A 16,821-nucleotide genomic window follows, 5' to 3' on the forward strand; every position below is an offset into this window, starting at 1 on the left:
CTTGAATTCAGGGCCTTCTCGCTGTCCCTGAGCTTTTTGCTCAAGGGTAGCACTCTACCACTTTGAGCCACAGAACAACTTCTGGTTTTCTGATGGTTAATTGGAGATGAGTCTCATGGACTTTCCTGCCTGGGCTAGTTTTGAGCAGCAATTCTCAGATCTCAGCCTCCTGAGTAGTTAGGGTTACAGGTATGAATCATCAGTGCCCAGCTCAATATCCACTTTTTTTGTTGTTATCGTTTTGCCTGTCTGGGGCTTGAACTTGGGGCCTGGGCACTGTTCCTGAGCTGCTTTTGCTCAAGGCTAGCTCTACCACTTGAGCCACTGTGCCACTTCTGGCTTTTTCTGTATGTGGTACTGAGGAATTGAACTTAGGGCTTCATGCATGGTAGGCAAGCACTCTACCACTAAGCCATATTCCCAGCCTCAATATCTACTTTTTAACTATTTATATTCACAAACCAGTGTTTTTTTTTTTTTTTTTTTTCATGTCAGTCACTGGCACGCTCCATGCTGTGTTTAGTCTTCTAGCAACTTATCCTTAATGTGTTCTCCTATTCTATTTCTGTCATCTTTGTGGTCCAGATTTTCTAATTTTAAAAATTACTTTTCCTTTTATAACCCTAAATCCTCTCTGGAACAAGATAGAAAATAGATATTTAAATGTTATTATAAAAGGACATGCTATTTAGTGAAGATCACTGAAGGATCTCATCAGAAATAACTTATGTTCCAGGGCTGGGCACTGTAAGCTCAATCTCAGCTATGTGGGAAGTGGAGATGGGGAGGGACAGGTTTTGAGACCAGCCTCCCCTGCACCCTCCCCCCCAAAAAATAGTAAGACCCTGTATCAAAAAACTAATTGAGGGCTGGGAAGGTGGCTCAGTGGTAGAGCGCTTGCCTTGCAATGCATGAGGCCCTGGGTTCCATTCCTCAGCACCACATAAGCAGAAAAAGCTGGAAGTGGTACTATGGCTCAAGTGGTAGATGCTTGCCTTGAGCTGAGGAGCTGAGGGACAGTGCCCCAGTCCAGAGTTCAGGTCCCATGACCAACAAAAACAAAAAACAAAACTAATTGAGTATGGTGGTTCATACCTGTAATCTCTGATATGTGGTAGGCAGAAGTAACATGACTATGGCCAAACCCTAGTACCACCAATGGGGAAAAACAAGTCACTGACATACCATTTTCTCATTGTCTTTATTCACAAATCAGTACAATATGATGGTAAATCTGTTACACGTGTGATAAAATAGATTATGGAAAACAACACTTATGACAACACAATTATAGGTACTCTCAGATATGTAACCTCTTGTAATAGCTTTCTGGACCCAATTCTGCCCTCTGAATGGGTCAATTTTATGACTCTCCTAGAAATTTTGAGTTGGGCAGTTTTTTTTTTTTTGGTTCTCCTTTCTAAGATCCAAAGCTTACTTGCAAATCCCTAGACATCAGCCACTGGAACCAGACCTCTTAGGCCTGAGGAGAGATCTAGTGCCCCGTGCTTGGTGCTCTGGGGTAGGGGTGGGGTCAATCTGGAACCATGCATCTTCCTGCATCTTCCTCTGGTCCATCTCTCATGCACACAACTGCTGGAGTTAGCAGGAAAGGGGCCACACGGAGAGGAGGAAAGCATCCACCCAACACGAACAGTTCTAAGTTTTCAACATGGATGAATCCCTAGCATGGAGATTTACAGATTCGCCATCCAGCTAGCCATAAACAGGAACGTGCATATAACATGGTCAAGGAGCACTGAGCTCACCCAACCACAAAGCTCTTATTTATCTCTAATTTTAAAATAATTCTTTCTCTTGCTGGGTATGCAAGTGAGCAAAGGGGAAAGTGGTGCATCTGCTATACCTGAAAAGAAAAAAAAAAGAAAAGATCACTAGGTAGACACAGCAGTTTAAAAATGGCTGAGGAGAGGGCTGGGAAGGTGGCTCAGTGGTAGAGTGCTTGCCCTGCATGCATGAGGCCCTGGGTTCGATTCCTCAGAACCACATAAGCAGAAAAAGCCAGAAGTGGCGCTATGGCTCGAGTGGTAGAGCACTAGCCTTGAGCTGAAGATGTGAGGGACAGTGCTCAGGGCCAGGATTCAGGCCCCATGACCAGCAAACAAAACAAAACAAAACAAAAACCCAAACAAACAAAAATGGCCGAAGAGAGAAATAGACCACAGTCCCTGCCTCATCCAGGGTAGAAGCAAAGCAGTTAAAAAGAGGGTAGGGAGGCATGGTGTGGTGGGAAGGCCTGGCAGGGTGGCATAGCAGACTGGAGAGCTGGGAAAGCACAGGGCAGCTCCTCAGCTGGAGGAAGGAATGCACAGGTCCCATAGGCTCACCACTCACCAGCTGGCGCTAAGGATTTCAGTGCTTCTAAAAGATGTGGGCTAGAGAACTTGACCAGACACCGGAGGGGCTCCTCCCGCTCAGCCAAGATGCTCCTGTTTATGTCACTCTTGAACTTCGTTTCAAGCTGTCAACAAATGGAAAGAACTACTTAGTAGAGCAGCTGGAATGGTAAAAGCTAATGGACAGATCATATACTTTTATTCATGCTTGCCTTCAAGAACTATAGCAGAGACCACTTAATTTCCTAACTACCTGCCAACACAGAAGACATCAGATGCACTCTGCACACGCAGCCAGCACAGAGAGGCCAGGCACACAGGACGGGCTCCATGTAAGTTCAGTTCTGAGCTCACTTTGCTTTTTTTTTTTCTTGGTGATGTTTGAGACTGATCTCGGGGCCTTATTCTTGCTAGTGCCCTACTACTTGAGCCACACCTCCAGTCCTTTAGCTTACATCTGTGTTTCAGATACTCCCTTTTGCTTCAGACTGTGATCTTCCTAACTTTGGCTCCTGAATAGCTGGGACTGCAGGCATGGTTCATGATACCCAGCCTTGGGCACTATCTCTGAGATTTCCCTCCTTCCCCCTAAGGCTAGCACTCGATCATTTAAGCCACAGCTCCAATTTCAGCTTTTTGGTAGTTAACTGAAGAGTCTCATGGACTTTGCTGCCGGGACTGTCTTCAAACAGTGATCCTCAGCCTCCTGAGTAGCTAGGATTGTAGGTGTAAGCCTGTAAACTTAGCACCAAGCTAAGTTTGCTTTCTTAATGGAAAATTAGTACTAGTTTTTATAATCTGTTAACTTCAATATGAAAATGCTATATCTCTTGAGTCACCTGCTTTATTTTGTTGTTGTTGTTGGTCATGGGGCTAGAACTCAGGGCCTGGGCACTGTCACTGGGCTTTTCTGCTCAAGGCCAGTGCTCTACCACTTTGAGCCATAGCTCTACTTCGTTTTCTGGTGGTTCACTAGAGATAAGAGTCTCACATACTTTCCTGCCTGGGCTGGCTTTGAACTGTGATCCTCAGAGCTCAGTGAATTGCTAGGATGACAGGCCTGAGTCTCCAGGGCCTGGCATTTTAAAAATTCACTTCTTTGGGAAGAATTAAAACATATACAGAAGCTGGGTGTGATGGTCTATGTCTGTAATCCCAGCACCTTCAACTTTCCTCAGCTCACACATACAGATCGTAGCCAGCTAATATATAAATGAATTAATATGTAAGACAAAAAGGCAGATCCACAATTTCAGAAGGTCTCCTTGGCTAACAGGGGAACTTCAAATATAATAAAAAGGCCATTTAATTTTCATGTTTATACATAAATAGTAGCAAGGCTTATACATACATACATAAAAAGTAGCAGGGCTGGAAATGTGACTCAGTGGTAGAGTGCTTGCCTAGCATACATGAGGCCCTGGGTTTGATTCCTCAGTACCACATAAACAGAAAAAGCCAGAAGTGGTGCTGTGGCTCAAGTGGTAGCATTCTAGCCTTGAGCAAAAGAAGCTCAGGGACAGTGCCCAGGCCCTGAGTTCACAAGCTCCAGGACTGGCAAAAAAAAAAAAAAAAGGGCAAATGGAACAGGGATGTAAGGTTCTCTCATCTTTTAAAACTATTCTGGTAACTTGTGGGCAATGTTTACTGCTGTGTCCTACCTTATATTGTGCAAATTCGAGTTGTGGTTGAGGATAGTCTCCAAAAGTTTCTTCAGTTATTCTTTGGATTCTCTCCTTTTCTACTGTGTTTTCGTGAATGAGCCTGGGATCCACTGAGGGTGGAAGATTGCAGATGGAAACAGACATTAGGGACACACTTCATCCTTGCAGCATCTTTACATCTCCAACCTGCCCAATTACTTGTTCCACTTGAAAATGTTTCCTTTCCTTTTTTTTTTTTGGTTGGTCATGGGGCTTGAACTCTGGGCCTGAGTACTGTCCTTCAGCTCTTCAGCTCAAGACTAGTACTCTTACCACTTGAGCCACAGTGCCACTTCCAGTTTTCTGAATGGTTTATTGAAGATAAGAGTCTCACCGCCTTTCCTGCCCTGGCTGGCTTTGAACCGTGACCCACAGATCTCAGCCTCCTGAGTAGCTAGGATTACAGGTGTAAGCCATCAGTGCCTATTCCTTCTTTTAACTATAATAATTTATTTTGTAGAAAGTTGGAAAGAACAAGGAGATAAAAATAATAAAAATTACCCACAATTCTACCATCCAGAGATAAGTACTGCAAACATTGTACTATGTTAGTAAATAGCTCTTTTACAGTTAATAAGAACAAAGAAGCCTGTATGTATACTCTAACACAATGTTATATCCTAACACATCAAATCAACAGTGCTTCCTTTTCTGCTTGAAAATTCTAAAATGGTTAGTTCTTACCAGCTGGACCACTCTCTTTAATAGCTATAGAAGTGAGTTTTCCAGGGAGAGGCTCCTGGCAAGAGAGGGGAGCAATGCAGTCACCATTCTGACTGTTCTAGAACTGGTTATGCTCAGGCTCGGGTTTCATGTGGGCTTTGCCACTTCCTTCCTAGCTGTATGACTGTCTATACAGTTTCCAAGCTTTCTTGAACCTCAGTTTCTCAATGAATATAGCCTCTCCATGGGCCTGAGGAAATAGGCCCAGGTGCACGTATGCATGCGTGTGTGTGTGCGCACCCCGAACCCGCCCCCCCCCCCCCCATAATGGTACTGGTGCAGAAGAAATGCTTAGCAACCATTGGCTATTCTGTGCCATCATGTTAGTCTAGCAGATTCTAAAGGAGACCCACTTCTGGCTTGGCCTTCCTCTTTCCATTTGTCTGAAAGCAGTAAAGAGTTCTGAATCAGAGCCCTTATATGTGTGTGTATGTGATTTTCTGAGTAACAAAATCTGAATAGGAATAATGCACTTGTAAACTGCAATTTGTTGGTTTTTTGTTGTTATTGAGATAGGGGCAAGAGGTACAGCCTGCACGGCCCTCGAGCCTGCAATTCTCCTGCGCAGCCTCCTACGTACTAAGGTTACAGCACTGCTATGCTTGGCCGCATTTCAGTTTATCTTAAAAATACATACCATTTCTATTTTGTCCAAGGTTTCTTTCTTGTAGAGGTTTTGTAGAGTTGTGATTTTCAAATACCTGAGGGGGTACAGGGAGAGAAAAAGAAAAAAAAAGTAAATGTTTTTTACTAATACAGATATTAACTAATTTTGGTATATAAAAGTATGCTAAATCTTTACTTTTTCCAACAAAGAAACTGCAGTGGCCTGCAATGTGGCTGTTTTGACTGAGAAAGTCTGTATGTTACAATAAAAAAAAACGGACCCAGACATCTACGTATTATATGCAAAAGCTATAGGAATGGAAGACAGTATTTGTTGCATGTGATGTTTTAGCTTTACAACTATAAACTGAACTTCACAAGCTAGATTTGTAAGTCAGAGGTCCTTTTTGCAAAGTCGGAACTTCCCTTTTCCCACAGTCCCAATGAAAATGTTTCTTATCATTCATTGGTGACAATGTGAATTTCCACCCTTAGATCGAGAGACTTGCAGGGAGCCATAACATCTTTCTATTCAGAAAACACACATGTGTAAAGCATCTCTGATAGTCTACACCTGAGTAGATGTTTGCCATATCTAGGATAAGACCTTCGTGCCTCTAAGGACAGAGCGGTCTGTCACTAAAAGGGGAAAAACACATTCAAATCCTACAAACAACTGTGGACCTTAATAAATCCATACCTTCCCCTTTAGTTTAAACCTGGGACACTTGCTTGTCACAACAAAAAATTTAATTGTATTTCTCAGCTATATATATTTAGCTTCAAAAGACGGTGTCAAGTTACTCAGAAGAAAAAGAAAATTCCAATTGGATTAGCTGCTTTGTAAACTGGGATCTGAGATACAGGCTACAATGACAAATGGGCTGTATAAAGTATAGTACAATTATAAAAAGAGGAAAGTGAGACATCATTTTTTTTTTTTTTGGTGCCAGTCCTGGGGCTTGAACTCAGGGTCTAGCCACTGTCCCTGAGCTTCTTTGGTTCAAGGCTAACACTCTACCACTTTGAGTCACAGTGCCACTTCTGGCTTTTTTTGTTTATGTGGTACTGAGGAATCGAACCCAGGCTTTATGTAAGCAAGGCATGTACTCTACCACTGAATCATCTTCTCAGCCCTCGTTTTGTTTTTTTTCATGTGAGCTGACCAAAAGCCTGTTAACTGCACTGATATCTCAAGTGATGATGTGTTGGCAAGGACCTGTCCCTGCTCAGTGGCCTTCATTCCTATACACAGCAAGAAAGAGTTGTTGGTTGGCTCACCTGGTTATACTGTTTAAAAACAATGGCCTTGAGTGAGTCCAGGTGTCGGCTTCTCAGGTCCATTTTCATTATCTGGTGGTGGTTGCTAGCCATTTTCAGTGCCTTGAATGGAAATGATGGAAGCAATTAGGGTTACTATCACCACATGTGTAACTGCAATCAGTCGAGTTTCCATGGAAGAGTGAAAGAAGTCCTGAAAAATGTAATGTCTTTAACCTGTCACTCAGCTGAAAAAAACAAAAAAGGTGCTCAGTGGTGTTAAGGTTCTCACACATGGCCACTGGTTTTGGAAAAGTGGTGCAGTTTAAGTCAAGGGTTATAAAGACTTAGGAATAGCAATAAATATGCACAAGTTATCATTTTTCAATTTCAGACTAGGATCTCCTCATAGCAATTATGTTCCAGTGTTCTAACTTGCTTCCCAGATGATAGGGAGTTCTTGGGAATTGTTCTAACTGCACGTTTTTGGTTTGATTTGGGGAAAGATGCTAGGAAGCCGGAACACCAAAGGCAGAAACATGACAAGAAGTTGATTCTGGACAGAGGCCACATCTTCTGTTAACTCAGTTACTGTGTATGGTATATGCAAACTGCTATGAAGGTAATAATAGCTGTTAGTAGGCAGATTGTACAGGCAAGTGAAAGCACTGCATAGAAGTGTGGTTTAAAAAAAGCAAATTATAGAACCACCCTTAATCATCTTTTGAAAGAAAATTGCAACAAAGTTATTTTGAGTGAATAGGAGAGGGACATGGTGTAGGTCTTTTATCTTCAGAGACTTTTCTACTGCTTGCATTTCTTCAAAACATTCACACCTACTCATTCTCCATTAAAAAAAAAAAAGGAATAGCTCTAAACTAACATCTTGTGTCACATTTCCATGTGTAGTGCCTTACTCAGGAGATAAAGAATTAAATGTGGTGCTGTCCATCAAATGCTTGAGCACTTTAAACCCAACTGACCTCTGAGTTAAGGATGGTAAGACACTGTAGTTTGGAGTTACTTTGTGCAGTACCTGACCCAGAAGGGGTACAGTGCTCTTCAGGGTGGAGAGAGATGCGAAGGCATATGGAGTCTGGGGATAATACACCACGTAAGTTGGCTTGTACTGGTTAGGCTTTGAACACTGTGTTCCCCAGGCAACTCGAATCCAGATTGCATTCTCCTCTGCATTTCTGAAGCTGACTGTCACCTGATGAAAACAAGTTTCAGAGTCCACTGTCATTTATTGGCACCAACTGCAGCATTGTGGAGATATGCTCTCATGATATATATAGCCCAGGCTGGCCTGGAACTTGCAATCCTCTCTCCTCAGTCTCCTGAGTGCTGGGATTACAGGCATGTGCCACCATGCTCAGCCTGCACCCCTTTTATTTTATTTACTTTTTAAATTATAGGTCGTAGGGCTTGAACTCTGGGCCCAGGCGCTATCCCTGAGCTTTTCAGCTCAAGTCTAGTACTCCACCACTTGAGCCACAGCACCACTTCCAACCTTTTCAGTTGTACTAAGGAATTGAGCCTGGGACTAGGCAAGCACGATGCCACTAGGCTGCATTCCCAGCCCCTGCACCTTTTAAAAGAGAGCAATCTGGGGCTGGGAAGGTGGCTCAGTGGTAGAGTGCTTGCCTTGCATGCCTGAGGCCCTGGGTTCGATTCCTCAGTACCACATAAGCAGAAAGAGAAAAAGCCAGAAGTGGCGCTGTGGCTCAAGTGGTAGAGCACTAGTCTTGAGCTGAAGAGCTGAGGGACAGCGCACAGGGCCAGAGTTCAGGCCCCAAGACCGGACCCCCCCCAAAAAAAATAAATAAATAAAAGAGAGCAATCTTACCATAAAAAAAATTTGGTTTTGTTATGGCCCTTGAACTCAGGACCAAAGAATGTCCCTGAGCTCTTTTGCTCAAGGCTAGCACTCTACCACTTTGAGCCACAGCTCTACTTCTGGCTTTTTGAGTTAGGTTAATTGGAGATAAGAGTGTCTCACAGACTTTTTTACCCAGGCTGGCTTTGAACTGTGATCTTCAGATCTCAGCCTCCTGATTAGCTAGGATGGCAGGTGTGAGTCACGGGCACCTGGCTCTTACTGCAATTTTGTATGTAAAGACCTAGAGATTTTTCTCTTCTACTTTTTTTTTTTTTTTTGGGTCCGGTCATGGGGCCTGAACTCTGGGCCTGGGCGCTGTCCCTCAGCTCTTCAGCTCAAGGCTAGCGCTCTACCACTTGAGTCACAGCGCCACTTCTGGCTTTTTTCTTTTTTTGCTTATGTGGTGCTGAGGAATCGAACCCAGGGCCTCATGCATGTAAGGCAAGCGCTCTACCACTGAGCCACCTTCCCAGCCCTTTCTTCTACTTTTTATGGTATGTTTTGGGCATCTTTGAAAAAATGTTTTGTTTTATAAAGACACATTTATGTCTTGCTAAGACTTTTTTTTTTTAAACTCTGGGCCTGGGCACTGTCACTCAGCATTTTAGCTCAAAGCTAGAGCTCTACCACTTGAGTCACAGTGCCACTTCCAGTTTTGTGGTGGTTTACTGGAGATAAGAGTCTCACGGTCTTTCCTGCCCAGGCTGGCTTTGAACCATGATCCTCAGATCTGAGCCTCCTGAGTAGCTAGGATTATAGGCATGAGGCACCACACTTGGCTTGCCAAGAGTTTTGAAGACAGATTTCTTAAAAACCTACAATCAGGGAATAACATAAACGTTTTCTAGAAGTTTTGTGAACATGTCTTGAATAGTGTTCCTTTTCCAGTAGGAGTCAGTAACCTTTATAATGGGACAGCTGTTTATAAATGAAGCTTCTTTAGCATCTAGCACAGATCTAGTATGCACTATGAAATTTAACAGTATGATGGGCCTAAAAATGTGCTAATCATAATGCTCTGACTCAGTTCTAGATCAGCAGCAAAAAATTCCTTCAAGGAGTAGCATGTAACAAGAATACAGGAAGTTCTACCTGGCCCCCATCTCATGGAGAAATGCAGGCCTTTCTCAATTTAGAAACAGTATTGTCAACTGCTCTAGAATTTAAAAGTCTTAGTCATCTTCTCCCCCAAGTCAGGTTTCCTTTGGGCTCTGAGCCCTGAAAAGGAGGACCCTGAAACAGGTCCATCTGGGTTGCCAGCTCTCCCTTCCCCATCTCAGATCTCACTCCGGGAAAAGCAGGTAGTTGCAGTGCCTGGTCTGGGGAGTGAGCAGACTCTGCTCACTGTGTATGTGGCTGCTTCTCCAAATCCTTTGTGCAGCAAAGCACTCTTCCCCAGCCCTGGCCCCTGCAGGGTCTCAGTGCTTCCTATTGGCTGGAACTGAAGAGAGCACCTTGCACTGGATGACTTGCTTGGCTTCCCACTGCCAGAAAAGGTGTGTGTGTGTGTGTGTTTGTGTGTGTGTGTATGCTCGAGCACACTGGTCAATACTACAGACACCAGCCATGCATGGATTATTTGATGGAATTCATTAAGGTTAAATAAGATGAAGAAGTCAGCTGCTCAGTCCCTAACCACATCTCAAGTGCTCAGCAACAAATGTGACCACTCACTTACTGCCCTTGACAGTTGGCCACGGGATACCTCTGTCACTACTGTAACACTGAGAAATGAGCACCAGACTCTAAGTGACAGGTGAGAGAGAGGGAAGTTCTCACAACTTAAGAGCTCTGGTATGGAAGAGAATAGTATGGAACGTGGCTGGCTGAATTTCTTACAGATAATGAAGAAGAGTTGGCAGCGTATTTTAAGTGCACAGATCAAAGCATGTAGTATGCACTGAACCTTGTGCTTACATTTCTTAATGCTCTCTGAAGAGTTTCCTTAAATGAACTTTTGAATTGTTCCATATCGAAAAGGTTAACATCATCATCTGTGAAAGTGAAAAGAAAAACAAAGAAAAATTAAGGGAGCTAAGAGTCTTCAATGTTAATCTGCAAATCCAGAACTGAGAATCTTGTATAACCTCAAAGTGGTGATAACATGTGGTGTGAATGTTTCCCACACTTCCAACATGGCATCCCCAAATGCAAATGAGCAATAGGCACCCCATTTTGAAAGGTATTTAAAGAGAATGCACTGCTATTAATTTCCAAATTGCTAAAATATCAAATATAAATGTTAAATTTAAAATGAAAACACTAGCCAGGAGCTGGTGGCTCATGCTTGTAATCCTAGCTATTTAGAGGCTGAGATCTGAGGATCACAGTTCAAGGCCATCAGCCAGAAAAGTTTCTGGGAGATTCTTATCTCCAATCAACCACTTAAAAGCCAGATGTGGAGCTGTGGCTCAATGTGGTAGAGCACTGGCCTTGAGGAAAAGGAGCTCAGGGACAGTGCCTAGGCCCTGAGTTCAAGCCCCACAACTGACAAAAAAAAAACAAACCATAAACCCAATAAATAAAATGGAAAGTATTACCTGGTTCTTCACTCATCTGAAAAACATCCCAAACTTTGTGGTTCCGGCGAGCTTGAGTATCTGAGAAAGGAAGGGCTCATTGCTTTAGTATTATATTGTATTTATGTTTAAAATATGTATTTTAAACAATACAATAGTAATTCAGGTGATAGATTCTTATGAAAAACATATACTTTATATCCATTAAATTTAGACAAATCAGAATCACTAATTCAGCTAACCTAGAGGATAAAACTCAGCTTTTGTCCTTATTTCATCAGAGCACTGATTAATTCCACATCAATCTCTCCTCTCCCCCCAGAATTCAGCTATATCTTGCAGATGGAATGACCACTCTGCATGGAAGGACAATTTGTACAGGTGTCCTCTTTGCCCAGTTCCTTGCACAACTCATTCGTCACCTTTGTCGGCTGTACTCGGGCTGCCCGCTCAGTGGGCCACCCCACCGCTGCCCCACATTGTCCCGCACTCATCACCACATCAGGTCTTTGGGGGTTCCCGTGTACTGTCTGCTCCCTGGGAATAAAGGACTTGTACACCGCTCCAGTCCCAGGTCTTCTACTGCCTGCAGAAATTGCAGTCTACATCTGATGAAAGCCCTCCCAGGTGGATGTATGACACAGAAGATTCCTTGCAGGAATTTCAAACTCAAGAGTATCCTGGAGGGGAAATGGACCTATGGGACTGCCAAGTTCAATTTTCCCTGTCATCTTTCTGGCTTAAAACTGCCCTTGCACTGCCCTCTGCTCATCCCTGCACAGTCAGTCATCTGTCTACCCTGAGCCCCACTGGTCTCCACCTCACACCAGGCTTTCTACAACCCACAAAGAGGGATAAAGGCCCCAGCACTCATGGCACCATCCACACACTGTGCTTCTGGCACACAGCACTCTTCCTGTCCTTCTCTGAGTTCAGTATCTTTTCTTTTTGGTGCATCTCACCAGCCTCTCTTTCTGTTCCACTTATGGCAATGGACCTGACAATTCTTCCTTTTGGTTTTATTTAAATCAAGTGTCAGCAGGATTAGTTCAATGCCTGAGAGAGATAGCATCCAAAGGTATTTTGTTTTCCTTCTGTACCTGCTTCTTTGGTTCTACGTTCAGAGTTGAGATAGCCTATTAACTGCTCTCTGAGTAAGAATGGCGTTAACAATTTTCTGTTACTCTATTAAACATATGTTGTATATAATCTGACACATAGAACAGCAAGACAATTTGGCAAAAGACACAGGGCAGGTAAGTGGCAGAGCTGGGATTTGACACCAAGTCTCTTCAACTCTTGACTCTGTCTATAAACACTTGCCTCCCTTGGAGTTGATTAGTTGGGTATAAATACAAATCTCCCAAACTTACAAATGATGTCTAAAAGGGCTACATCATTGAGACTTGCAGACTTCTTCTGAAAGAGAAGAGAAACTCATTAGAAGATGTGGTGATGGGCTGGGGCATCTCCCTTTAAGGCTCATTTTAGGATTGGTTGGACAAACATTAGCATGCCCTCAGTACTGTACAGTATCCACCAACCAATCACAGCATGGATAAATGAATTGTCTACAGGTCAGACCTCAACATTGAGCATCAACAGCCTATTATGGATACAGCAATATAGCTGATTCTTACAATCATAAGGTTGAATGAAAGCAGACAGACCCAAAAGAACAGAACACATGATTCCATTTATAAAAAATATATATAAGTAGGCAAAATAATAATCTATGCTGTTACAAGTCAGCGCTGTTGGTATCTTTAGGGGTTAGGATAAGAGTAACAGCAATATTGCTAGATAATGGGTACTGGTTTTATGAGTATGTTCAAATATAATTGTATCAATTTCTATAAGAATTTTATATTTAAATAACAAAGTAGTGATGTGGGGAGGATATGGTCTCCCTATATAGCCTAAGCTGGCCTTGAACTTGAGATCATCCTTTCTGATCCTCCCAAATGCTGAGATTATAGGCTTGTATTAGTACACTGGGCTTGTTATATCTTTTCATTTTCATAACTGAGTAGGTTACAAAAAAGTACCACTCATTTCTTCAATCACTACTGACTTTTCCCTTCCCTGATAGCCACTTTTTTTCTAATTGCTTCCTAAACATTCTTTGCTAGGTAAAAAAACCAATAAAAATGTGTTCATTCACTTTAAAAATAAACAAGTAGCTGTCTTCAGTCTGCTTTGGATTAAGGAAAGCAAAACCTGGAGGGTAGCATGTTGCTAAAGCTTGTTACCTCACACAACAGGACCAAGTCCAGAGCTAGCTGTTCCTTTCTCTGCTGGAAGTTTACAGTCTGAAGTTGTTCTTCAGGAAAAAAATCCCAGGCTTTTAGGATTGTCATCATTTCATACATGGGGATTTTCAAGATGGTCCTCCTGAGAAACTCAGCAACAGTCTCCTCCATCTCTCTGGCATGTTAGAAAAACAAAAACCAAGAGGACAACAAAGTATTCATCAAATACAAACATTTGGCAGAATTTTCCAGCCTCATAGTTTTAGCCAAGGTGTGTTTTTTTCTTTTTCCCCTAGGATCAGGACTTGAACTCAAGGTCTGGTACTTTAGCTCAGATGTTGATGTTCTACCACCTGACCTATGCCTCCAGCCATAGGATTTTCTTTCTTTTTGTTTTTTTTGTTGGTTGTGGGGCCTGAACTCTGGGCCTGGGCGCTGTCCCTAAGCTCTTCAGCTCAAAGCTAGCGCTTTACCATTTGAGCCACAGCATCACTTCCGGCTTTTTCTGTTTATGTGGTGCTGAGGAATTGAACCCAGAACCTCATGCATGCGAGGCAAGCACTCTACCATTGAGCCACCTTCCCAGCCCTTTCTTTCTTGAGTCCAAGACCAGGACCAAACTCAGTGCCTGATGCTTTCGCTCATTGACTAGTGAGACATGCTTCCAACTTCAACTCTAGGATTTTCTTTGGAGTTTAAATACTCAAATGTTTATCCTTTTCACTCACTTTTTAAAAAATTATTTTTCTCTTTAAATTGTATATTTAAATGTTGTAGAGTATTAACAAAATTAGCGCTACAATGACTTGGGTAGGATTTGTCCTACAAGTATTGATATGTGTAGGTTTGGTCCCCAATGCAATGGCATTTAGAGGTGATGAATCTGTAAGGGATGGTTAGGACACCTAGTACATGATCAGTTACTTGCCACTCCACCTTCAGAAGGGATTAATGCCCTTTTAAGGGTCAGAATTGGATTAGTTCCCTTGCAAATGGTTTATAACCAGGCATGGTGGTACTCACCTATTATTTGAGACAAGAGGATCAGGAGTTCAGGCCTACCTAGCTTAGATTATATGGTGAGATCCTGTCTTCCAAATGTTTTGTATATATTACACACATATGTATGGGGACACATGTATGTACACACATATAGGTATGTGTAGAAATGTATACACACATATGTATATGTACACTCAGCTGCGTGATCCCTAAATATTGAGGAAGATGCATTTAACTTCATTAATGGCCTATCTTTCAGAAAGAAGCACAAAGTTCCTGGTGTCCATGTTGCAGACAGTCTATCATTCTCATCTGCTTCCCTCATAACCCTGGGATTTTCAAGGAAACAGGGATATTCCTCTACAAGAATCTTAATGGGGCCTTATATCTATCATCTCATGTGCTTGTTGAACACCAAATATAATTTACTGCCATTGTCTACTTCCAAAAAAAATGTAGTGGTTTGTCTTTTCTGAATATGATAGTAAAACTTAAAGAGGAATGTTTAAGTATGGTTTGGGAAGAGAAAAATAACTATTAAGATCACAGGAACAGAATTAGGATCATGAAATAGAGTCTGATATGTTGCTTTATTGAGACATAAGATCATCTTGCCCTAAAGTCAAGATTAAAATCTTCACCGTGCTCTTGTATTGTCTTGGTATTTGTTCCTTTCTCCTTGGTTTTCTGAGCTCCAGCTATACTGGGCTCTTTCATACTATAAGACAAAATGATTCTTCTGGATATGGAACATTGCACCTGGTTACTCTGCCTAGATTTGCCAGTGATTTCCTGTTGCAATTCAGGCCTCAGCTTAGTTTCTCCACAGAGAGATTTATTCTCACACATTCAATCCAAAGTTATCTTCAGCCAGGCACTGGTACCTCACACCTGTAATCCTAGCGACTCAAGGGACGGAGATTGGAGGATGGAGGTTCAAAGCCAGATTGGGCAGAAAAATCCATGAGACTCTTATCTTCAATTAAGCACCAAAAAATCTGAAAGTGGAGCTGTGGCTCAAGTGGTAGCCTTGAGCACAACAGCTCAGGGACAGGGCCCAAGCCCTGAGTTCAAGCCCCATGACTCGTGTGTGTGTGTGTGTGTGTGTGTGTGTGCATGCACACCCGCGCGCGCACACACGCACACATACACAGACACACAGTTATTCTCAGGACCATCTACTGATGACTACAGAGCTATCTGGAACTAGCTTTATTATTCACAGTATTTTGTTGCACTCCAATTAACAGGTACAGTAAGGCTAGTCAGCCCAAGAACCAGCTATGCACTAGATACTACTACGGAAATGAATAACTGGATCTCTCCCTAAGTAGTGCACTTGTGGAAATAACCAGGAAAAGGATCAACAGTCAGGAAAATATCAAACACCTCTTCCCTTATGATCACTCCGGACTTTCAAAATAAAGATTCTGGGCCTCATCAAATTAAACTACAGGGAGGGCGCATGTAAGTTTCCCATTTTTGGAGGGCTCTTCTTCAGGCGATTCTTAATTCTGGGTAAAGCTTGGCGCCAGCCAGTAAAAAATTTAAAAGAACTGGCAAAAGAGCACACGTGATCTAACCAGTGCAGTCAGGAAACCTTTAAATACACTTTCGTCCTGTGCCGACCTTTTAAATTTCTACCTCCTAGCACTTTGGCACAGAGCTTACACTAGGCGCACGATGCGGTTTTTGCATGAATGCACAAGAACATTCCTTAGTAATATTCCTGCAGCTATACACTGCAGTGACGGGGAGCATAAGGAATAATGCAAGAGGCTGCTGAACAAATGGGATGCAAGCCAAGGGAACTAAGGATCTACACGAGACCCCGACTCCGGTAGTTGCGGGAAGCCCGGGAAAGACTTGTGAGCCGCACGTCACGTGACAACGCAGCGCACCTACAGCCATTACGTACCAGGCTCCATAAGAGGCCCTGCCCCACTGAGGGCGGAAATGGCGTCACGCGGGGCTTGAGCGCCCTCTCCAGCTTGGCCTATTCCGCAGCCTTCCACTCCCAGCCCGAGACCTAGCGCCAACCCTGAGATTTGAGACGTGCGGCCGTCGTAAAAAAGCCGCCGCGGAGGCCTGGGACCTGACTTCCCCAAGGCTCCCACCACCTTCCGGACCCGAGGCCGAGCCGACAGCAGTCGTCTTACCAGCCCACATCTCCAGCTGCTCGCCGGCAGCCGCTCCCGCCGAGGCGCCTTCAAAACCTCCAATGGCAGCTCCCGCCCGCCTCAAGCTCCGCCCACCGGGCTCGGACCTCGGGCAGCTCCACGGCTCCAGGGGGGACCTGCCGAGGAGCGGCAGGAGTGAGTCGTCCCAGGTCCTTGCGTCACTCTTCTCAGGAGAGGACGTTTGTACGTAAGTAACATCAGTGGAGAAACAGGCTCTGTCGGTCCGAGTGGTTGTGTAGGTGCTGTCGCGCCCGTTTGCCAGGCCCTGATTCCCCCCTTCGCGCCGGAGAATGGGCCGGTCCGGGCGGGCTGGCGCATGCGCCGTCCGACGCTGCCG

At 43.6% G+C, this 16,821-nt stretch overlaps 1 protein-coding gene across 3 annotated transcripts; it reads right to left on the reverse strand.

The window, feature by feature from the left end:
* Positions 1-1,200: 1,200 nt before the first annotated feature.
* LOC138822886 (centromere protein N-like) lies at positions 1,201-16,798 on the reverse strand. 3 transcript variants are annotated; one of them, XM_070015876.1, is made up of 11 exons: positions 16,464-16,798; positions 13,303-13,477; positions 12,424-12,466; positions 11,072-11,131; positions 10,449-10,525; positions 7,686-7,862; positions 6,671-6,772; positions 5,421-5,484; positions 4,019-4,131; positions 2,356-2,482; positions 1,201-1,867 (listed from the first exon to the last, which is right to left on the reverse strand). In XM_070015876.1, exons 2-11 carry the CDS (start codon positions 13,471-13,473, stop codon positions 1,785-1,787), a joined length of 1,017 nt encoding a protein of 338 aa, XP_069871977.1. In that variant the 5' UTR covers positions 13,474-13,477; positions 16,464-16,798; the 3' UTR covers positions 1,201-1,784. The 3 variants fall into 3 exon arrangements, with proteins under 3 accessions (XP_069871977.1, XP_069871975.1, XP_069871976.1); XM_070015874.1 differs by having other exon boundaries at positions 12,424-12,469; XM_070015875.1 differs by lacking the exon at positions 16,464-16,798 and adding an exon at positions 16,223-16,425 and having other exon boundaries at positions 12,424-12,469.
* Positions 16,799-16,821: the final 23 nt, after the last annotated feature.

The sequence above is a fragment of the Dipodomys merriami genome, unplaced genomic scaffold, assembly GCF_024711535.1.
Source record: "Dipodomys merriami isolate MVZ:Mamm:240054 unplaced genomic scaffold, mDipMer1.0.p SCAF_116, whole genome shotgun sequence".
In the NCBI taxonomy this organism is placed as follows: domain Eukaryota; kingdom Metazoa; phylum Chordata; class Mammalia; order Rodentia; family Heteromyidae; genus Dipodomys; species Dipodomys merriami.